General features: G+C 36.7%; 2 protein-coding genes across 4 annotated transcripts in view; one reads left to right on the forward strand and one right to left on the reverse strand.

Annotated features, from left to right (window-relative positions):
• Window positions 1–24,024, forward strand: part of LOC123531178 (SRC kinase signaling inhibitor 1-like) — a 199,806-nt gene that overhangs the window by 9,508 nt on the left and 166,274 nt on the right. Inside the window, exon 1 of one of the 3 annotated variants that reach the window (XM_053517847.1) lies at window positions 9,416–10,034. The exons of the other annotated variants lie outside the window; for them this stretch is intronic. Within the exon in view, the coding sequence (XP_053373822.1) occupies window positions 9,893–10,034 (142 nt within the window). The 5' untranslated portion in view covers window positions 9,416–9,892. Of the gene's footprint in view, window positions 1–9,415; window positions 10,035–24,024 lie in introns of those variants that run through there. 3 annotated transcript variants of the gene reach the window in all.
• On the reverse strand, window positions 17,870–19,003 carry LOC123527389 (myb/SANT-like DNA-binding domain-containing protein 4). The gene has a single exon (XM_053517852.1). It carries the CDS (start codon window positions 18,824–18,826, stop codon window positions 18,062–18,064), a length of 765 nt encoding a protein of 254 aa, XP_053373827.1. The 5' UTR covers window positions 18,827–19,003; the 3' UTR covers window positions 17,870–18,061.

A 24,024-nucleotide genomic window follows, 5' to 3' on the forward strand; every position in this document is an offset into this window, starting at 1 on the left:
GGCATATAGATTTGAAACTTATTTTTTCTTTTTCTAGATCAATTACCAACCTCACTGGGTCAAGACCCATAACTCTGACATGTATTTTGAGCAAATTATGCCCCCTTTTAGACTTAGAAAATTTTGGTTAAAGTTTTACATGCAAGTTATTATCTCCAAAACTAATGCAGATATTGATTTGAAACTTCACATGTGTCTTCAGGGTTATAAAACTAGCTGATAGCAGCAAGTCCCATAATTCTGACCTTCATTTTGGCCAAATTATGCCCCCTTTTGGACTTAGCAAATTCTGGTTAAAGTTTTGCGTGCAAGTACATACAGCTATTACTAAAAGGCATATTATAGATTTGAAACTTATTTTTTCTTTTTAGCTCGACTATTCGAAGAATAGTCTAGCTATTCTACTCACCCTGGCGTCGGCGTCGGCGTCGGCGTCGGCGTCGGCGTCACACCTTGGTTAAGTTTTTGCATGCAAGTACATACAGCTATCATTTAAAGGCATATAGCTTTGAAACTTATTTATTCTTTTTCTAGGTCAATTACCAACCTCACTGGGTCAAGTTCCATAACTCTAACATGTATTTTGAGCAAATTATGCCCCCTTTTGGACTTAGAAAATTCTGGTTAAAGTTTTACATGCAAGTTACTATCTCCAAAACTAATGCAGATATTGAATTGAAACTTCACATGTGTCTTCGGGGTTATAAAACTAGTTGATAGCACCAAGTCCCATAACTCTGACCTTCATTTTGGCCAAATTATGCCCCCTTTTGGACTTAGAAAATTCTGGTTAAAGTTTTGCGTGCAAGTACATACAGCTATTACTAAAAGGCATATAGATTTGAAACTTATTTTTTCTTTTTCTAGATCAATTACCTACCTCACTGGGTCAAGTCCCATAACTCTGACATGTATTTTGGGCAAATTATGCCCCCTTTTGGACTTAGAAAATTCTGGTTAAAGTTTTGCATGCAAGTACATACAGCTATTACTAAAAGGCATACAGATTTGAAACTTATTTTTTCTTTTTCTAGATCAAATACCTACCTCACCCCGACTTCCAAAAAAAAAAAATGGCATTAAATGTACCCAGTGCTAGATATTGATGATGATATTTAACAGACCTTGTATATTGTATGTTAATTTTACTTACTTCTTACTAATTCTTTTGATCACCTAATTTGAATTACTAAGTCCATTTTTAAGTAAATAGCGAAAGTTTGCTCAGGAAAGATCCAACAAAATCAGATCTTGATGTGAAACTGTAAGTTTGTTGATGCATGCCACTCTGACACAAGGACAATTTATGGTGACTTGCTTTTGCCATGTCGTGCCATGTGGCACCTACGCCAGCACAAGGACATGATAAATTTATAAGGGAAAAATTGTTTTGTTGTTACATTCTCATACTGTAATGTTCTCATTCTGTCATCCTGGTGTTGTCTGTCTGGCAGAGGTGTCAGCATGGCAGCCTGACATGGCAGAAACAAGCCCAAATAGCAGCTAGAAGTACCACTTTCAACTTCATTATGTATACATATCTCTGTTGCACCATCGCCAAATATTACAACACAGCAATATTTTACAGGATTTTTCAGTTGTCCTTTTCATATTAGGCATCTAAACAAGTGCTGGTACAATCACTGCACAATACCACCATCTGTTATTTCTACTTTAGTCGAGTCCAGTCTTGCTATTTCCATCTCATCTATTCATCCACTTACAAAGACTCCCCCACAGTTTATTTGTCTTTAGGGACTTGTATAAACAAATGGAAAAGTGTAACATGAACTAATATATGGTGCTAATTAATTACCAGAGCAGATACCTCTTTTGTGACCTACTGTTTATTCTATGATATTGTGGGACTGATGTGTAATTAGTGCCAAGTACTTTCCTAATAGTTCTGTGGCAAGTTTATGTGTGTTTAATATCTTATCAGCAGCTTCTATTGAATGTCTTGTCACTTTCTGAATGATTTGAGCCACACCATGAGAAAACCAGCATAGTGCATTTGCGGCCAGCATGGATCCAGACCAGCCTGCACATCCGCACAGTCTGGTCAGGATCCATACTTTCCACTAACGGTTTCTCTTAATTGCAATAGGCTTTGAAAGCGAACAGCATGGATCCTGACTAGACTGCATGGATGCGCAGGCTGGTCTGGATCCATGGGGGTCGCAAATGCACTATGCTGGTTTTCTTATGGCACAGTTCATTTGCTGTGTTCTCTGTTACTGCTGTATGGTTAGTAATTATCCTATTGTTTTCAGTTAGACCTGTCGTATTATTATTTATTGTCTTGGAGAGTGAGACTAATTTGATTTCCAATCAGATTTCCAAAGGTTCAGTCCCAGTGTTGAACAGGCTGCAATGGAAGTTCAGGGTGTAGTTCCGGTAACCGGCTAGATAATGTTTAATTTTTTTGTTAGCTCGACTATTCGAAGAATAGTCTAGCTATTCTACTCACCCTGGCGTCGGCGTCGGCGTCGGCGTCGGCGTCGGCGTCACACCTTGGTTAAGTTTTTGCATGCAAGTACATACAGCTATCATTTAAAGGCATATAGCTTTGAAACTTATTTATTCTTTTTCTAGGTCAATTACCAACCTCACTGGGTCAAGTTCCATAACTCTAACATGTATTTTGAGCAAATTATGCCCCCTTTTGGACTTAGAAAATTCTGGTTAAAGTTTTACATGCAAGTTACTATCTCCAAAACTAATGCAGGTATTGAATTGAAACTTCACATGTGTCTTCGGGATTATAAAACTAGTTGATAGCACCAAGTCCCATAACTCTGACCTTCATTTTGGGCAAATTATGCCCCCTTTTGGACTTAGAAAATTCTGGTTAAAGTTTTGCGTGCAAGTACATACAGCTATTACTAAAAGGCATATAGATTTGAAACTTATTTTTTCTTTTTCTAGATCAATTACCTACCTCACTGGGTCAAGTCCCATAACTCTGACATGTATTTTGGGCAAATTATGCCCCCTTTTGGACTTAGAAAATTCTGGTTAAAGTTTTGCATGCAAGTACATACAGCTATTACTTAAAGGCATACAGATTTGAAACTTATTTTTTCTTTTTCTAGATCAAATACCTACCTCACTTGGTCAAGTCCCAAAACTCTGACATGTATTTTGGGCAAATTATGCCCCCTTTTGGACTTAGAAAATTCTGGTTAAAGTTTTACATGCAAGTAACTATCTCCAAAACTACTACAGATATTAAATTGAAACTTCACATGTGTCTTTGGGGTTATAAAACTAGTTGATAGCACCAAGTCCCATAACTCTGACATGTTATGCCCCCTTTTGGACTTAGAAAATCCTGGTTAAAGTTTTGCGTGCAAGTACATACAGCTATTACCAAAAGGCATATAGCTTTGAAACTTATTTATTCTTTTTCTAGGTCAATTACCAACCTCACTGGGTCAAGTTCCATAACTCTTAACATGTATTTTGAGCAAATTATGCCCCCTTTTGGACTTAGAAAATTCTGGTTAAAGTTTTACATGCAAGTTACTATCCCCAAAACTAATGCAGATATTGAATTGAAACTTAACATGTTTCTTCGGGGTTATAAAACTAGTTGATAGCAACAAGTCCCATAACTCTGATATGTATTTTGGTCAGATTATGTCCCCTTTCGAACTTAAAACTCTTTTGATATTTAACATTTTGGGTAATAATTTCCTGCTTCTGTGACAATATTTCGAATAGTCGAGCTTGGCTGTCTTACGGACAGCTCTTGTTCTAGATCAATTACTTACCTCACTGGATCAAGTTCCATAACTCTGGCGTGTATTTTGGGCAAATTATGCCCCCTTTTGGACTTTGAAAATTCTGGTTAAAGTTTTACGTGCGAGTTTCTATCTCCAAAACTAACGCAGATATTGAATTGAAACTTCACATGTGCCTTAGGGGTTATAAAACTAGTTGATAGCAGCAAGTCCCATAACTGATATGCATTTTGGTCAAATTATTCCCCCTTTTGAACTTAAAACTCTTTTGATATTTAACCTTTTTAGGTAATATTTTCCTGCCTCTGAGACAATATTTTGAATAGTCGAGCTTGGCTGTCTTACGGACAGCTCTTGTTTACACAGGCAGCAATTATTGTAGCTATTAAATGGTGAAAATGTTGGCAAATCTGATGCTTTAAAGTTTAAGAAAATCCGAAGTTGAAATACCTTTAACATTTATGAGTTTTACCTGTACTCCTTCAAAATTAGTGTACCTTGTTGTGTTCAACTTTGACATTTTGTAATAATGAAACCTGTTTTTTGCTTTTCTTGATCAAAAGACACAAATTATATGATGTCAGCTAAATTTGAAGGTTATTCCAGTATCTTGATCAAAAGACATGGATTGTAGGAAAGTCAGTTGACCTTGAAGGTTATGAACACTGATTACAACAGATAATCTGTAGGAAATTCAGTTGAATTGGATGATTTTGCCAGAATTTTGATCAAAAGGCGAAAATTATAGAAAAGTCAGTTGAATTTGATGATTTTGCCAGAATTTTTATCAAAAGGCATCAGTTAGTCAGAAAGTGAGTTGAATATGAAGGTTATATGCCAGAATTATGATCAAATGGAATAAATTATAGGAAAGTCAATAGAATGTGAAAGTTATGCCAGTATCTTGATCAAAGTACATTATAGTATATATCATAGGTAATTAAGTTGTCAGTATCTTGATCAGAAAGAATTTTAGGTTAAGTCAATTTAATTTAAAGGTTAGTGCAGTATTTTGATCAAAAGACATTACAGGAAAGTGGGTTGGATTTGAAGGTTATGTCAGTATCTTAATCAGGAGATCTAAAATATAGGAAATTTAGTTAAATTTGAAGTTTATGTCAGGAGATCTAAATTATAGGAAATTCAGTTAAATTTGAAGGTTATGTCAGTATCATGAATATCTACAATATAGGAAATTTAGTTAAATTTGAAGGTTATGTCAGTATCTTGAATATCTACAATATAGGAAATTTAGTTAACTTTGAAGGTTATGAACACTGATGGAAATACATGAATTACAGGAGAGTCAATTTTAATTTTAATGTTGTGCTAGTATCTTCATCAAAAGACATTAAAGGAAACTCTGGGGGAATTTGAAGGTTATGAACCACTTATAATCATATGAGAATAAAATATCTCGAACCACTTAGAATCATATGAGACTAAAATATCTTGAACCACTTCAGGGGTGTAAATTTTTTTTTCACACCACTCGCCCTGCAGGACTAGTAGCCAGTAATATCTACTCGCCCTTAGTGAACAGCCACTCGCCCTAATAATTGACACTTTTAATACTGTCACTTTTATGAAAGGAGTATTATGTACAATAGTATTATTTTCCGAAAAATATCTATTTTGAAAAGTGTCTAAAAAATTTGGACACAATAATCATCGTCCATCCACCCGTGTTGAAAAAGATGAAAAAAAAAAAAATGTTAAAGATTATCGGTAATTGTTCAGTTGATAAACTAAGGAATTGACCTTGTTTTCATGATCAATTTACACCCCCTCAAAGAGCTAAATGAAGTGTGTAAGTATCTTGACATCTGAAGTGGAGATCAGAGCGGTATTTTTGCTCGAGATTGTCATGGCATTACGTCATGTTTTCGCGCCATGTGACACATCACTGTCTGATCGTACCGCATCGGTTCTTAAAATTCCTGAGAATAGCAATCAATAAAAAGTTTCTTCTTTAATTTGTTATCAAAAGCGAATGTGCTATATCCCGTATAAAAGGTAAATGTCTCAAACGATAGTTACTATAGTGGAGATATCCTACCTCTGTGACCTATTTGCCCTCAAGGAATTTACATTATTGTTTGACAAAAAAAAAAAAAACAAACAAAAAAAAAACACTTAAATTGTTGGTCAAAAAATACATGTACAAAGATTCATTTAAAATTTATTAAAAACCGCAATGACATCACATTGCCTTATTTTAAAATCGCATTTCTATTTACGTTCACAAGGTCACGTAACATATTCTGCCGCACGAACAGAAATCTGTTTGCCAAAAATCGTTTTACTCCATGTATTGTAATTGCTGCCGCTTTTTCATTATTTAAGATTTTTTTTTTCTGTTTTTTGTTCTTTCTGGTCAAAAGTCTGAATTTTATGCCCAGAGTATTCATCATTCATTTACTTATAGAAAGAAATAAGTAACTAAGATCGCGCTGCTTGAATTTTTACAAATGATTATATGAAAATTCGACCGTTTTTATAGAATTTTGCCTACATTTCTGTCGATATCTTATTAAAATCATTATAGAATTCAAAAAGTATTATTTCTCAAGAGGTGCTGAAAACTTGAAGCGAAAATGTTAAAAAATGAGTGCACTATGCACGGTTTTTGTGTACGTGTCGATGTAAATTAGATATTTAATACGATAGGTCGCACGTGCTTGTGGAATGGAAAATTACCGGCTTGACGTTTTGATATCTTTACGATTCGCGGGTAAATTCCAGTCAATCCAGGTAGCGACTGAACCATCTCAAAGTTTGTTGACGTTTTGGAGTTGTAATTTCTGAATTTTGGTAAAGTAAGGACGTAAAAAACCACTTGCCCGATCGGTCGAGTATACAGCGAGGTCCACTCGTCCTACTCAGACTTTAACTCGCCAATGCGAGCGGGCGAGTGGAATTTTACACCCCTGCACTTATAATCATATGAGACTAAAATATCTTGTGTGCATACAGTGTTGTTATAGGAGCCCATTAAAATTAATAAAGAAGCTAGGAAGTTTCTTTTTTTCTAGCCATTTTTAAAGGTTTTACTTCTATCATAGAATAGAAAATTCTTTTGTGAGTTATGTTTGTTTAATTATTTCTATTGTTATCTCTCCTGGTTCATCATTGAACTCTTACATAGGTTAAACACTTTCTCCATCTGCTGCAAGAATTAATCCCATTAATCCATTAAACCATGTGCAATCCTAGCTACAGCAGATGTTAAAGTCATGGAGTTTACCAGATTAATTGGTTTTTGCCAAAGAAAATATTAGCTACAAAAGCTGCTTTGGACATGTGTGGAATAACATTCTCTTACAGTGGAACCTTTCTTAAACTATACCCTTTATACCTGTCACCTTTCTTATCTGGTACCTCTCTTATTTGAAATGCTTACTATTTGCAACCCTTACATTTCTTATCAGTTTCCTTTCTTATCTGTTACCTGTCTTACCTATAACATATATTATTCATTACCCCTCTTATTGGCTACACTTCTTATTTGATACCCGTCTTATCAGCTACCCATCTTATCTGTTACCATTTTTATCTGCAACCATTCTTACCTATAACCCTTCTTATCTGTTACCCTTCTTTACCTGCTACCCTTCTTATCTGCTACCCTTCTTTATCTGTGATGAAATTTTACCTGTTTTGTATGAAACTAGATCAGAAGTAGTCTTTACAATAGCTGTGTCAAGTGTGAAAAATAGTTATTTAGGTTCATAAAAAAAATGTCATGATCAAAGCAAAAAAACAACAAAAACAACATCACACTAGAAGTTATATTTTTGATGAAATCTGGTTGGAATGCTTGAACTTCTGATATTGGTGGCATTTGCAATAATCTAGTTCATCCTGGCATAAAGTCAAGGCTAAATAGAAGAAAAAACATTTAACTTAACACTTAAAATTCACATTTTTGATTGGATCTTCATAAAACTTTTCTTGTCCATATCAGATATACCGTAGCTTTTGGATCTTCATAAAACTTTCCTTGTCCGTATACCGTAGCTTTGTACTAAACACAGTTACTGTCTTGTTCGTCTATCATACAGTTTGTCATGACATATATTCAAGGTCAAACAGTCCAGGTCGGGTGTGACCACTCCGGGTCATCATGTTTTAGATTAGAAGCTTGATTCATATTATGCCATTTGATTTGAGATAACAAGTTGATTGCTTAAGATAATTTAACCTTTACCTGCAAAATTTCTGTAATGGACTAGTCCATCATTCAATTTGGGCAATACCATTTATTATTTGAAGGGGTGTTCACTGAAAATTTACTGACTGAATGGCAAACAGTGCAAACCATGATACCAGGATACCAACCACTGCATAACAAACACAGTATGGACATGTATAAGAAGGGCTAAAATTTCCTGATTTATGGCCCTTTGTTGATCACGGTCAATCCATAGACTCCTCCTTTTTTCCGGAACATGCATTCTGTTTCTTTAAATTACCCATCTTAATTTTAGATCATGAAATAAAGTTTTGATAAAATACTTTGTCAGATGCGAAAAACATTTACCGTATTTTCCCGTATTAACGCCCCCGGGGGCGTTACATTTTCGAAAGAGGGGGCGTTTATTTGAGGTAAAAAAAATAAAAAACGAAACTTTTTACAAAACTTAAAAACATCGTTCAAACTATCTGTAAAGTGTTTCTGTGTTGTTTAATCCCCCAAAACGTAATTATTTGGCATCCAATTTAATGCAGTGTGTCTTTTATGCATTTAAATACGGTACCTCGTGTATTCCATGTCTGGCTTTTTGACACGCTCGCGACACTACACATTACGTCATGACCCAAACAGCTGTGTACTCCGATAACATTTTCCTTAGTACATGCGGGTAGCTAAAAGCCCAATACACAATGTCAATGGTTTGACACGCTGCTGTGCCTGCTTTTGAATTAAAAGTTCTTAAAACTGCCGAAGAAAAGGGTATATCGTACACACATTGCTGCAAGTTTGTTTAAAGTCGGCAGGAAGCGTGTGCGCGAGTGGTGCAAAAACAAATCAAAAATGTATTTACCGTTTAATTTTCTGTTTGATGATTGGATACGTACCGTACTTAGTACAAATGTTTTGGACTTACGGTACATGGACTGTTTAAAAGTGTGTTTAATTTTCAATACATTGGACTTTTGTACTGTAAATTACTTATTATATGGACTTATAAAAATGAGGTAGGTGATTTTATTTCCCCTCCAAAATGGGCGGGGGGCGTTAATTAGAGGGGGGGCCTTAATTCGGGAAAATACGGTATTCTGAACCTTGGGCAGATTCAAGAAGATCAACATTTTATAAAAGTAGAGAGATATTATCAGCAATCAAACATTGTAATTTATATCAATAACTTCATATGTCATGCACATCAGTTATAGTTAGTTACCTGTGATAAAATATTGTTATTAATACATGTATGTCGACTTTTACCTCGGAAGATAATTAGAAATAGCCACTGTATGACATGACGTTTATTCAGATTTTATCCCTGCATTTGTACAACTTTATTGTGATTTTCTGACAATGTCTTGGTGACTGGCTTGTCTTAAAGTCACTTTGTATGTTTAATGTCCTTTTTAGAGGAGACAGAGGGTTACAAGGAGTTTTATTGATTATTTGAGCCTCATTTGATTGATTTGAGAGACTGCTGAGTTTTATTGATGTACGGCAGTTGTTGTCCTTGTGAAAGGGCTTCATGAAATTGTAACCAATGGGGGATCATGCTGGCCCCTAACTGACCAGGTGTAAATATTAGGGGACATCTTAAACTAGAGGAATGAGAGATAAAATTGAAAACAAATAGGTCATGATTGAAAATGTGAAGTTTATGATTTATGGACATTATTATACTTTTGAAAGTTTTATTTCGTTTGATTTGGATCTTAGGAATGTTTTATGTGTGTTGTTAAAGATTGGGAATATATTCTGGATATTTAATACAGTTTTGTAGAATTAATAGATAGAAATGCCGGCATGGTGCATGATGATATTGTACATGTTGATTATAATAGGAGGTTGTAAAACAGTATGCAATTAAATTCTTGCTATGTGTCGTCATTGGATAACAACTGTCTATGTATGTGTGAAAACAGTGTACATGTGTATATTACATTAATGTAAAACAATGGATGTAAGGGAAATAGAGGAAGATGTACGGAAAATGGATGAAAATAAAACAGTAGAAAATGCAACATGGGGAAAAGAAATTGAGGAAATTGTAGGTAAATTGGAAGAGAAAACTGAAGCTGGTTTAACAGAGATCAAAGGTAAGAAGCTGGTTTCAATTTTCGAACACTTCAGGTGTGAAATGTCTGCTGTTTCATTGACAGTATTTTGAATTTATGATGTTCAACATGCAGTTTCTACTGCTTATCAAAATTTAAAGACATATCGCACAGTTTTTTATATGTATATAGCCAAAAATTTTCCTACAGACAGAATTTCTTTAAACTTTGTGTATTGACTGAGAATCAAGTTTAAAACAGAAGGTAATAAAAATCATAGGTACCGGGGCTTGATCTTGAATTATCTGCCCTTGAAAATAGATTTTTCATTATTTTCCGATTTTAAAGGGGAGATAATTCATGACCGAGGCTGGGTACCTATGATTTGTTTTATTTCATATTTCTGTTTTTGATAGGATTCTCTGTCAGTAAACACAGTTTAAAGAAGAAATTATGTCCGTAAGAAAATTTTGCCCCATGTCGATATTAAGACACTGTGGCAAATGTCCTTAACTATGAACATGACAAAATGATACCGCAAAGTCCTGGTCTTTCCCATGGACCGATTTCTTTAAACTTTGTATACTGACTGCAAATGAAGTCTGAAACAGAAATATAAATTAAAATGCAGTTTCCTTGCCTTGATATTGAATTATCTGCCTTTGAAAATTGGATTTCTTAGTATTTTCAGATTTTCAAGGGCAGATAATTATGTCTCCCACCACATAGTGGTGTGGGAGACATATTGATTTACTCCAGTCTGTGTTTCTGTCTGTGTGTGTGTGTGTCTGTCTGTCACAAAGGTTGTCCGCACTCTAAGTTGAACATTTCTCATCTGATTTTCACCAAACTTTAACAAAATGTGTTTGACCATAAGACCTCGGCCAAGTTCGATAACTAGCCAAATCTGTCCAGGCATATTGGAGTTATGGCCCTTGAATTACCAAAAATCAGCCTTTTTAATCTTGTCCGCACTCTTAAGTCGAACATTTCTCATGCGATCTTCACCAAACTTGAACAAAATGTGTTTGACCATGAGACCTCAGCCAAGTTCGATAACTAGCCAAATCAGTCCAGGCATTTTGGAGTTATGGCCCTTGAATTACCGAAAAATTGGCCTTTTTACTCTTGTCAGCACTCTAAGTCGAACATTTCTCATCCAATCTTCACCAAACTTGAACAAAATGTATTTGACCATGAGACCTCGGCCAAGTTCGATAACTAGCTAAATCGGTCAAGGCATTTTGGAGTTACGGCCCTTCAATTACCAAAAAATCGGCCTTTTTACTCTTGTCTGCTCTCTCAGTCGAACATTTCTCATCCAATTTTCACCAAACTTGAACAAAATGTATTTGGCCATAAGACCTTAGCCAAGTTCGATAACTAGCCAAATCCGCCCAGGCACTTTCAATTTATGGCCCTTGAATTACTGATTGTATCCACTCGTCCAGACCATCTAATTGGATCTACTCGTCTAAACCATCAAGAGAAACTAGACATTTTTGATAGGGGCAGTTGTGGGAGACATGCGCTTTTCTCAAAAGCATCTCTAGTTCAAAATTGCAGTTAGTATACAAAGTTTAAAGAAACTGGTCCATGGGAAAGACCAGGGGTGACTAACTCAAAGGTATCGTTACCCTTAAGATAACCTTAAGACCAACGTAACGTTCCCGTAGCGATTTTTGTGGTTAACTCGAAACTCTCGTTAGATACGATGTGACCCTAAATTGTCTCGTAGCTTAAGGTGAAATCATCGACCCCATATCACCACCGTATCTGCGTGACTCACGAAAAAGGTAAGAAAATTTTATTTTTATTTAATTATTACAAAATATTCCGATAAAATGACATGGTAAAAACCTATTTAGCATATACAGTGTACCATACTTTCCGATTCAAATGTAAATTAAAAGCTTTTGTCCAAGGTGATCGGTTGCAAAAAGTAATATAACTATTTGACCATACATGACTATGCAACAAGTTGGCAAAATGTCAAACACGAAGTTACACAAACGCTCTAATATTTTAGTCATTCGGGTTTCGAGTGTTGAGAAGGCTCGACATTCAGCTTGACACTCATGTTTTGAATAACGAGAATGCTGGACATTCAATTTTCGATTCGTGTTTTAAATGTCGAGCAGGCTCGACCTTCATCTTGTCATTCGTGTTTTGAATGTCGACAAGGCTCGTCATTCAGCTTGTCATTCGTGTTTTTAATGTAGAGAAGGCTCGACAATCAGCTTGTCATTCGTGCTTTAAATGTTGAGAAGGCTCGTCATTCAGCTTGTCATTCGTGTTTTTAATGTAGAGAAGGCTCGACAATCAGCTTGTCATTCGTGCTTTAAATGTCGAGAAGGCACGACATTCAGCTTGTCATTCGGGTCTGGAATGTCGACAAGGCTCGTCATTCAGCTTGTCATTCGTGTTGTTAATGTAGAGAAGGCTTGACAATCAGCTTGTTATTTATGTTTAAATGTCGAGAAGGCACGACATTCAGCTTGTCATTCGGGTTTTGAATGTCGAGAAGGCTCGTCATTCAGCTTGTCATTCGTGTTTTAAATGTCGAGCCTCAGCTTGTAATAGTATACTTGTTTTGAATGTCGACAAGGCTCGTAATTCATTTTGTCATTCGTGTTTTATATGTCGAGCAGGCTTGACATTCGGCTGGGTATTCGGGCTTTGGATGTAAAGCAGGCTCGACATTTAGCTTGTCATTTGGGTTTTAAATGTTGAACAGACTCGACATTCAACTTGTCATTTGTGTTTTAAATGTCGAACAGACTTGACATTCAGCTTGTCAATTTCGAGTTTGGAATGTCCTGAAAGCTCTATAGTCGACATTCCCCTTGAATAGATCGAATGTTGAACTGAGCCAGCTGGACAATTAAATCCCAAACTATTTAGCCGGCTTGATATTTAAGTCGAATGTCGAGCTGACTGTCGAGCTAGGTCAATATTTGGCTCAACATTCAAAACTCGAAAATCTGGCTGAATGCAGAACTGAATGTCGAGCCAGCTGGACATTTATATTTAAAACATCGTTGTTTCTTTAGTGTCATAAGTACATGGGTGTTTTTAACACTTTCAGGTATGGCCAGGTATTTGATGTTTCTGCAGAACAGGCGAAGACGTATCGAGCGTCGTGTATTCCGAGACAGGCAAAATCCGCTGGATTATATGGATGACGAATCGCTGCTTTTAAATTATCGCTTTGATAGACAAACAATTTTCAACTTATGCGCAGAGCTGGAAGACGGCTTAAGAAGACCAACATACAGAAATCAGTCTCTTCCAGTCTCCTTGACTGTTGCTATCGCCTTAGGATATTATGCAAGTGGCAGTTTTCAGTCTGTATTGGGACGTGCCCACGGAGTAACAGCGATGTCCGTTTCTAGGAGTATTCATTCAGTATCTGCTGAACTCTGCCATCTCCATGAACATCATATAACATTTCCCGAAAGGCAACGGGATATTGCTAAAGTCAAGCAAGATTTCTACAACATCAGTGGATTTCCTAACGTGATCGGTGCTGTTGACGGTACACTTGTCCCAGTTATAGCTCCGTCTGTAGACGAACCCCTTTATGTAACAAGAAAGGGCTTTCATGCAATAAATGTACAGGGCATCTGTAATGCTCAGTTTGAATTTCAAAATCTAGTAGTGAGATGGCCTGGTTCCACACATGACGCGTATATATGGAATAACAGCGCCATTTCCAGATTTTTGGCCGCGGCTAACCTAAACAATAGCTGGTTGCTAGGAGATAGCGCATATCCTTTACAAACTTTTCTCTTGACGCCCATTTTAGCTCCAACCACGGTTGCCGAGAGACGATATAATGCTTGCCATAAACGCACAAGATGCATCATTGAACGAACATTTGGCCTGTGGAAAATGCGTTTCAGATGCCTTCACAAGTCGGGCGGTTACCTGATGTACTCTCCGCAACGAAATATAAACATCATATGCGCAACTGGAATATTACACAACATCTGCATCAGAAGAAGAATTCCGATTCCAGCTACCGGAGATGACAATAATGACGACAACGAAGGAGACATGATACAAGACGACGGATATTGTAACGCCCTCCAACAGGACGCAACGGGTCGTCGTGTAAGAGACAGGCTGCTTCAGCACACATTTACTTAAAATTGCTCGACATCAACTTGGATAGAGTTCACACTCCTATAAAACTTTCCGTACAGTATGTTCAAGCATTATTATTTTTATATATTGTTATCGAAGCACGATCAAATTACCATTAAATACAATAAAACCTAGATAATTCGTTACATTGATATTCCCACCAAAGAGATGTTGAAAAAGTAAATGCCTAAAGGCAATATGTCGAGCCCGCGTATTGTCAGTATGTATCATAAAATCATATTTGACCTTTAAATTGCAAGTGTGACATTTGACCTTTTGAATGTTGACAGATTTTGCGCACCACATACCGTCTCATGACGGTGAGCAAAGGTGTCAGGCCATTTGAAAATCAAACATTAAATGACAAAGTAAACTTTTAAAAACTCTAAGTGTGACCTTGACCTTTGAGATAATGACACAGAACAGCCATTGAGGCTACTATGTCGAGGTCACTTAATGGGCTTGACAAAAAAAATGAAATAACAATATCAAGTCCCTTAAAGAATATTTAATAGAACAATAAAAAAATCCATTATGCACATTTTATAACAGCCAATGACCACATTGAAAATGAATCACCAGCAAGATGCCCAGTCTGACCTTGACATTAAACTTAGTGATCCAATTTACAATATGAACAAAAACACTTCATACTCAAGTTTAGGGAACATCCAATAATGGGGTTTTGACATGAAATACGGACAAGATTTACCATCCACAGGAACCTAACATCTTAACATTTGACCTAGTGACCCATAATCATAATACGCATAGCTAAACTTCATTCTTCAAACCAAGTTTGATGAAAATGCAACAAGAGGTTATATAGATGAATCGCATACACGATGAACATAGATCTCCCTATGTTCATACCGGAGTTCTTTGTTTAACATAGATCTTCCTATGTGGATACCGGTCTCTTCCTTAACATAGATCTTCCTATCTGCATATCGGACGTCTTTGTTTAACATAGATCTCCCTGTGTGCATACCGGACGTCTTTGTTTAACATAGATCTCCCTACGTGGATACCGGAGGTCTTGTTTGAGATAGATCTCCCTATGTGCGTACCGGAGGTCTTTGTTTAACATAGATGTCTTTATCGGCTTACTGGACGTTTTTGCTTAACATAGATCTCCCTATGTTCTAACCGGAGGTATTTGTTTAATATAGATCGAAAGAAACAAAAACGAAATAAAAACACGTGTTTTTTTCTTCTTTAGAAAATATAACATGAACAGGTTTTTCACACCCAAACAAAAGGAATCGTGAATACAAAACTTTCTTGTATCCTCAGAATACTAAATGTTCAGTCTTTCATTAAAAATTTCGAACATTTGCCCTTTCTTATGATTCTTGATAAAGGACATGTGTTCAAAAACTGTAACAGAAAAGTGGACATTTATACATATTAACGTTGTAACAAATGAAAAAACCCACATGAAAATGGCTCTTCTTCAGCCAAACACTCATTTTCACAGATAAAACCCATAGAATTATATATATATAAAAAACATATAAAGGCTGTTCTTCTGCCCGAAGGAATCTTTCATCTGTAAAACTTGTTCAAAGTAAACAAATGTAATGCTCATCATTACAGCATCCGTCAGCAAAATATACTTCTCCGCTCAGACATGTAAGTACTGGTGCCTGTTGTATTTAAGAACATCTCTGGGAAATTGATCAACCATATTAATATGGAATCGTACTTGTCCACACAAACTGTTGAGAATAGCAGCCCAGTTTCTAACGTCACTTACATGTATATCCATTTCTACATGAACTATTCTCAGTGTATGGAGTCGTCTACACATGTATCGAAAATCCTCTGCTGAGAGACGTGCACATCCAAAGAATGACATAATTTCCACTCTAGACATGAAATACGTTAGAAATAATTGATGTTCACTGGTAAAATTTATTCCCGATGATTTAAACTCGGAAAGTAGCTTCAATGCTTGTTTTAAATTAATACATAGTTCAGAAATTACTAAGCTCTCAGGTTCGCTCGCATAAATATGCAGACATTTCAGATTTTTCAGCTCATGGAAACACTGTGTATCTCTGACAAGAGATAAATCAACATGTAAGTAATGCAGATTCTTCATATAACCCAATACTCCGCTAAAATCAAGCACTGTTGTAGGTTTTTTAATTCTGGCGAATCTTTGCTGACTCCAGAATGAGCCAGCCCTCGCAATTTCTCGAAACAACCTGCTGACCTTGGAAATCACTGTAATAATGTCATTTATGGAAATGTATGACAAAACCTCCGTCCATAGCCAAAGATACTGAAAATTAAAAAAAAAAGCGCTTTATTCAAAATATCTAATACATTTTAGCTAACATCTACGTATTAGTATCACGTGTGCAAGACATTACTAACTTTGAGACATTAGGCAAAACAGAACCTTGAAGTATTTGCCGTTTTTGTCGTGCGCATGGGATACAAAGTGTATTATGCGTAGGCCTATATTTAGCACGAAATCGCTTATTAAGTTTTTTATAATTCTTTTACTTTTTAATTCGACGTTTAAAGGATTTATTATTTTGATTCTAACATGATCTAACGTTTATGTTGATGGATTACATTCTGTCACTACGTAATAGTAGACGTTACAAGGTCCAAATGACGTCATGTCACGTACATGACATAATTTTTTTAGGCCGGGCGTGCTTTAATGTATAGGATAATGCACGCCAAATTTCTTCTTTGTCTTTATTGAGCAAAATGCGGATCGTGTTAGAATTTTCAGCTGATGACCTTGCGCTAGGAAATGATTTTTTCGATCCTATTCTGTCATTCATTTCGCATGAACACCGAAAGAAAATAGTTTCATTTCTTATATTTACACTACTGTATATTTTCCTTTCATTTGTAAACAAGATAATATTATAAACTGCACATATTTTGCTGCATTTAACATTAATATCAGCTTCTCGGCCATTTCGTTCAACTGCGACATCATCTAAGAAACGTTCTCGACGTCGTCAAAACAGCGGTTGGTTATCACTAAGCAGCGATGACGTAACTTTCGCGCCTTCCCCTTTGCTGTTCATACGAAATGAACGTCAAAAGAATAGGGCGAATGTAAATATAATATACATGTATTAATTGTTGGTACCAAATTGGCAAAATTTAGGTAATTACATTTAACAACAGTAGACGTTATTTTCCTAATCATACATTCCAATCATATAGACATATATACAGAGTGAAAAGTATTTAGAGTGTGACCGTAAAAAGCTCAATATGTGCTACATAGGATTATAATTATTATGCATGTGACGTATTTGAAGCACTACGCAAAAAGCGGGTACTTGGCTTAATGCCATTAAGTTATAACAAGAGCTGTCAGTAGGACAGCTCGCTCGACTATTTTCAGTGCTTGTCAGTGAAACAAAACTTTTGTGTCAGTAAAAACAGAGATGCACGCACAACTTCAACATGAAAAACAAAGCACAAAAAAAAGAGAATAATTTTTCTTAACTCTTTATCAGATGTAGTTGTTGGACTTTCTCAGTGAGTGGCAGTGACCTTACATAATGACCCCAAAGATATGTGTGAAGTTTCATATAAATATCTTTAGTAGTTACGGGCATATGAAACATTAATTTCCATATTTATGCTGCCTGGCCTGTCAAATACTAATATATACAAGAAACATTGCTGTCACATGCAAACATTTGCACTTTCCACCCTTGTTTTAGGACAGTATAGCTGTCGGGGCTTAGAATAATAACAGTTATTAGTCGACCATCTTATTGTACACTAAAAATCATGTTCTTCACATGTTTGTGAAGAATTGCTGTGCGAAAAATGTGATTCTATTATTCACATATATAGAAAATGTGTAAAAATACGATGACATTCTTCACACGTGTGAACTGTGAAAAATATAGTCCAACAAAGGTATACCTTCAAAGACTGAAATATGGAAAAGCTGTGGAATCATTTGGTGTATTCGTGCGCACATGCCCTTCCAGAATTTTTAAAATCTTCTCTTCTACTTCCAATCTCCTCTGCTCTATGCTTAGACGAAACTGCTCAATTTGAAGCCTCTCGCGCTTGAGTTCCAGCTTCTGTTGTTCTATTTTAATAATCTCTTTCTCACCGTTGTCTTCACACGGCGTTGTACTTGCTATTTTTCTCTTCTTAAACGGTACTGTCTCTGGGTTAGCCGTCTGCGCAGGAACATATTCTATGTCTAAAGTCACATAGCAATTCAGATTAGGCGTTTGCGATGTTTCAGGCTCATCTGGTACTTGGATTATTGGAGGCGAGATAGAACGTACGGTATCGACGCCGCCCACAATTCCATCAACAGCAGTCGGTCCGATGATTGAAATAACCTTTTCCTCTAATTCAGTCAGTTTTGGGGACTCGAGCTTGCCGCCACCTGTCTTGTTACAAGCAGTTTTAAATTTTGATGCCTTCACCTTCACTGAAGATGACCAATCTGACCATTTCTTCCTTATTTCATCCATAGTTCTTTCAGTACACGAGACAGCGTTCACTTTTACAACAATTTCGCGCCAGCATTTTCCTTTCTTCTCATTTGTTACCGTATCACTGAATTTTTCAAATAGAATACGTTTATTACAACTTACTTCTTCTGTCAAAACATTAAGTTCCTCTATAGAAAAATTAGCCCTTCGTTTTTTCTTCTGTTGCTCGGCCATCATTCATTGATATGCTCAATCAATTTAAATTGCATAAAAATGTGTAATCCGTAAGCGCGCTGCATAAGGTATACCTTACACAATTAAGGTGTCGTAAACAGGTAACTCGCTACGATGATAGATATGGTGACGTATCAGTTAGTGAAACAACACCAACGTAGCATTACCTTAACTGGCATCGTAAGTTGAAACGTAAATGTTACGATATCGTATGTTCGAGTTAGTCACCCCTGGACTATAGATTTGTTACAAAGGAAGTGGTACAGCAATTTTAGTCTAAGGCGTAAAAAAAAAAATTGTTTGTTTCCGGTATCCCGACCTACCCTAAATTTTTGGCCCGACCCTAAATGTTTTTATGGCCTTGGAGAATTTTTTTTTTTCAACTTTTTAGCAAAAAGTTGCAAAACTGCACTTTTTATGCTTTAAACATGGTCAATGATGTTAGAAATCAACTTACTGATGCTCTAAAGACATAACCCCCTTATTTGTATTCATTTTTATGAAAGTAGGGGGGGCATATAGATTTGCTCTTGTCCGTCCGTCCGTCCTTCCGTCCGTCCTTCCGAAAATGTTGTGTCGCGCGTTGCTCTGAAAGTATTTGACGTAGAGTCACAAAACTTTACAGGAATGTTGGTCAGCATGTGTAGTTGTGCACCTGGGGTTTCGCGTCCGGATTCGTTCAGTCATGTAGAAGTTATGGCCCCTGACTTTGTAAAAATTGGTCATTTTAATGTTGTGTCGCGCCTAGCTCCAAAAGTATATGACCTAGAGTCACAAAACTTTACAGGCATGTTGGTCAGCATGTGTAGTTGTGCACCTGGGGTTTCGTGTCCGGATTAGTAAAAAATTGGTCATTTTAATGTTGTGTCGCGCATAGCTCCAAAAGTATTTGACCTAGAGTCACCAAAGTTTACAGGAATGTTGGTCAGTATGTGCAGTTGTGCACCTGGGGTTTCGCGTCCGGATTCATTTAGTCATGTAGGAGTTATGGCCCCTGACTTAGTAAAAAATTGGTCATTTTAATGTTGTGTTGCGCATAGCTCCGAAAGTATTTGACCTAGAGTCACCAAAGTTTACAGGAATGTTGGTCAGTATGTGCAGTTGTGCACCTGGGGTTTCGCATCCGGGTTCATTCAGTCATGTAGGAGTTATGGCCCCTGACTTAGTAAAAAATTGGTCATTTTAATGTTGTGTCGCGCATAGCTCCAAAAGTATTTGACCTAGAATCACCAAAGTTTACAGGAATGTTGGTCAGCATATGCAGTTGTGCACCTGGGGTTTTGCATCTGGATTCATTCAGTCATGTAGGAGTTATAGCCACTGACTTAGTTAAAAATGGGTCATTTTAATGTTGTGTCATGCGTAGCTCCAAAAGTATTTGACCTTGAGTCACCAAAGTTTACAGGAATGTTGGTCAGCATGTGCAGTTGTGCACCTTGGGTTTCGCATCCGGATTTATTCAGTATTGTAGGAGTTCTGGCCCCTGACCTGGGAAAAAATTGTCATTTTTGGCCCCCGACCTGGGAAAAAATTGTCATTTTAATGTCATGTAGTGGGGGCATCTGTGTCCCATGGACACATTTCTAGTTTGATACAAAAATAATTTCCGAAAAGTCTCACTTAATAAAAAAAAATTCCAGCCTACCCTAATTTTTTTTAGCATGTTACCGGAAACAAAGAATTTTTTTTTTTAGGCCTAAGCATTAATTTCAAACTAAAACTTTCATGAATATAGGACAGTAGTTTTCTTCTGTAATAACTTAGTATTGTAAGTTGCTGACATTGGTTGTTGAAACAGTGAACAGACTTTCCTTGAGAATTGTTAGACACCAGCATTAGCATAATGTTTGATTTTAATTAGGTCCATGCACCTAGATGGGACCCTTGTATATAATAGTGCACTGTAGAATTTTTGTGCAAATGTGGACAGTTTTGAACCTGGTACTCTACATCCAATTGTCATAGCTGTAATTTTGAATACATAGTGAAGTCTAGCTAGGGTATTATCCGAAATCCAAAGAAATTAGTGAGAAGAATGTTTCTGTCTAGAAAAGTATTAATTGCAGGTGTTTGGGATTTCTGGCTATCATTAAATGCAATGATAATTTGACTGTATTGATATTTACCTGCATTGAAATAAATGAAAATACATAATAATATTCATAATTCTGATATTCACACATTTATACACCACCTAAGGCAAAACAAAAACCATTAAGTATGTAGTGATTTAGTATATTAATAGGTAGTGTGACAAGTTAATGTGAAAATAGATATGATTTCAGCTTAAATTGTTTAATGATGCATGTGTTATCAATCACTATTAATGGAGTGATCAGATTAATAGATTTTTTAACTTACCCAAAAATGAACATGGCAATGCAGTAAAATACATGTATGAAGATTGCCTTATAGACCTGCTCCAGTCCTACCTTTTAACCTTAAATTGTCACTGAAAAAGCATGAAATCCTGACTATGAACATTGATGCCTGTCAAAATAGAGTCTATTTTATATAAAATTCTATATAAAATACCTGTAGTTTTACATGCTAAAGTGTGGCGCGTGGCCGTTGACTGTTACCTGTTGTAATCATGGGTTGAATAGCCGCGGAGCAGGGCTTTAAAAATCATGTTTATATATGACCCCACAGTGGTCAAGATTTAGTGTTAGTGATTAAGAGATTATGCTGTCATCTGTGGCTGCAGGCCTGGATCCAGGACCGGTCTAAGGGAGCTTGTGACCCCCCCCCCCCCCCCCCCCACTTCCCCCAGTTGGCTGAGATGTGACCTATACCCATCAAAGATGCACCTTACTGTTTTGGCAATGGAATAATATTTTCTCCATTCTTATTAAATTAAGAACCAGAAACGCACCAGAGCCCCCATTTCATACATGTATTTCAAAATTTTTCTTGAGGGAGAGCCCCTGACCCCCCTCCCCCATCAAGAAGGGAGTAACCCCTCCTTTACCTCAAAATTTAGACCTAAAAATAGGTCCCATTTCATACCTGTATTTCAAAAATTTACAGGGGGAATTCCCCCTGACCACCCTAACATCGGGCAGAGACCCCTTCCATTACCTACCCGCTCTCCTTGGCAGTGACGTCTTCATTCCAGACTGGTGCCCCCCCCCCCCCCCCCAGTCAAATATTTCTGGTTCCGGGCCTGGGCTGAGACCATCAGTTTACATTATCTGTTCCTCTGGCAAAGCAGAGATTTACCTCAGCATCTGAAGAGGGAAATAACTCATTCTAGTTTATTATCTGACAAAGAGAAGTTGTTTCCCTTTAGTAGTGATGAGGAAGTACATTGGCTTTGACTGATAAAGAATCCAGTCTATTTTTATGCTATGTCCAATTAATTGTGTGAGAAATTCCTTGGTAATATTTTTTATCATCATTCTATTTGGCTAAGTCTATAATAGGTTAATTTTGAATTATTTATTTTGTGATTTGCAAGTCACTCTCTAAGGTTTTCAGTGGTGCATGTGGCATTGAATTGAATAATTATTTTATTCACTAGGGGCACTAAATGAGGCACATTGTATATACCGTAACATACCAATGCATCTATCAGTAACTTTGAGACAATGTAACCAGTACAAAAAACACTTTCACTAAGTATGAAGACAGACAGGGAAAAAACACCAAATGCATGGTTTCTTCAGATTTTTGTGTACTTCTGCTTTCCAAAAAAGTTTTTGAAGTATTTCCAAAATCTGTTTTATTGCAAATGAGCCTGTATCACACAGGATACAAGATACAAGATAAAAATCATGAATCTTCATTTTCCTGTAATTTCCAGAAATAAAATGTCTATCATACTTTCCAGTACTAAATCTGTATGAATTTATGTTAAAATAAATGGATTTAACAAGTTGTTGCCGTTTTGGAGTCTATCACCTAACGAGTGAGAGGTTTAAACTTTATTTTATTGATCAAATACTTAAAAATTAAATTGGCAGACATATTTGTTTTTTGCAGTTTATTTCTAGAAAATACTTGGAATTTAATTTTTCCTTCACAGAAATTGATTCTATATTTACTTTGCTGTTCACTAAATTCGAGTGTTTTTTGCAATATAATCATAGTATGAAAATATTAGCAAAGTATTATTGAGGCATAAATGTTCTGTTACGTCAAACATTGGTGATTAAATGGTTGGCGTTCTGCCTTCCTGCATTCAGTATAATTTTAAATGCGACATAATAATGTTTTTTTTTAGCTCGTCTATTCGAAGAATAGGGGAGCTATCCTACTCGCCCCGGCGTCGGCGTTAGCGTGGGTGTCACACAAATGTTAAAGTTTGCGTACCACCCCAAATATTTTCAAAGTCCATTGAGATATTGCTTTCATATTTTGCATACTTATTTACCATCATGACCCCAGTCTGTAAAAAGGAGGAGGCAGCTCTATCAAGCATTTTGACTGAATTATGGCCCCTTTTCGACTTAGAATAAATGTTAAAGTTTGCGTACCACCCAAATTTTTTCAAAGTCCATTGAGGTATTGCTTTCATATTTTGCATACTTGCTTGCCATCATGACCCCAGTCTGTAAAAAGGAGGAGGCAACTCTATCGAGCATTTTGACTGAATTGTGGCCCCTTTTTATGCCCCCGAAGGGAGGCATATAGTTTTTGAACCGTCTGTCGGTCTGTCAGTCTGTCGGTCTGTCAGCATTTTTCGTGTCCGGTCCATATCTTTGTCATCGATGGATGGATTTTCAAATAACTTGGCATGAATGTGTACCACAGTAAGACGACGTGTCGTGCGCAAGACCCAGGTCCGTAGCTCAAAGGTCAAGGTCACACTTAGACATTAAAGGATAGTGCATTGATGGGCGTGTCCGGTCCATATCTTTGTCATCGATGGATGGATTTGCAAATAACTTGGCATGAATGTGTACCACAGTAAGACGACGTGTCGCGCGCAAGACCCAGGTCCGTAGCTCAAAAGGTCAAGGTCACACTTAGACGTTAAAGGTCATTTTTCATGATAGTGCATTGATGGGCTTGTCCGGTCCATATTTTTGTCATTCATGCATGGATTTTAAAATAACTACACATGAATGTGTGACACAGTAAGACGACGTGTCGCGTGCAACACCCAGCTCCGTAGGTCAAAGGTCCTAAACTCTAACATCGGCCATAACTATTCATTTAAAGTGCCATCGGGGGCATGTGTCATCCTATGGAGACAG

Source organism: Mercenaria mercenaria, chromosome 11 (genome assembly GCF_021730395.1).
Source record: "Mercenaria mercenaria strain notata chromosome 11, MADL_Memer_1, whole genome shotgun sequence".
Taxonomy (NCBI): Eukaryota; Metazoa; Mollusca; class Bivalvia; order Venerida; family Veneridae; genus Mercenaria; species Mercenaria mercenaria.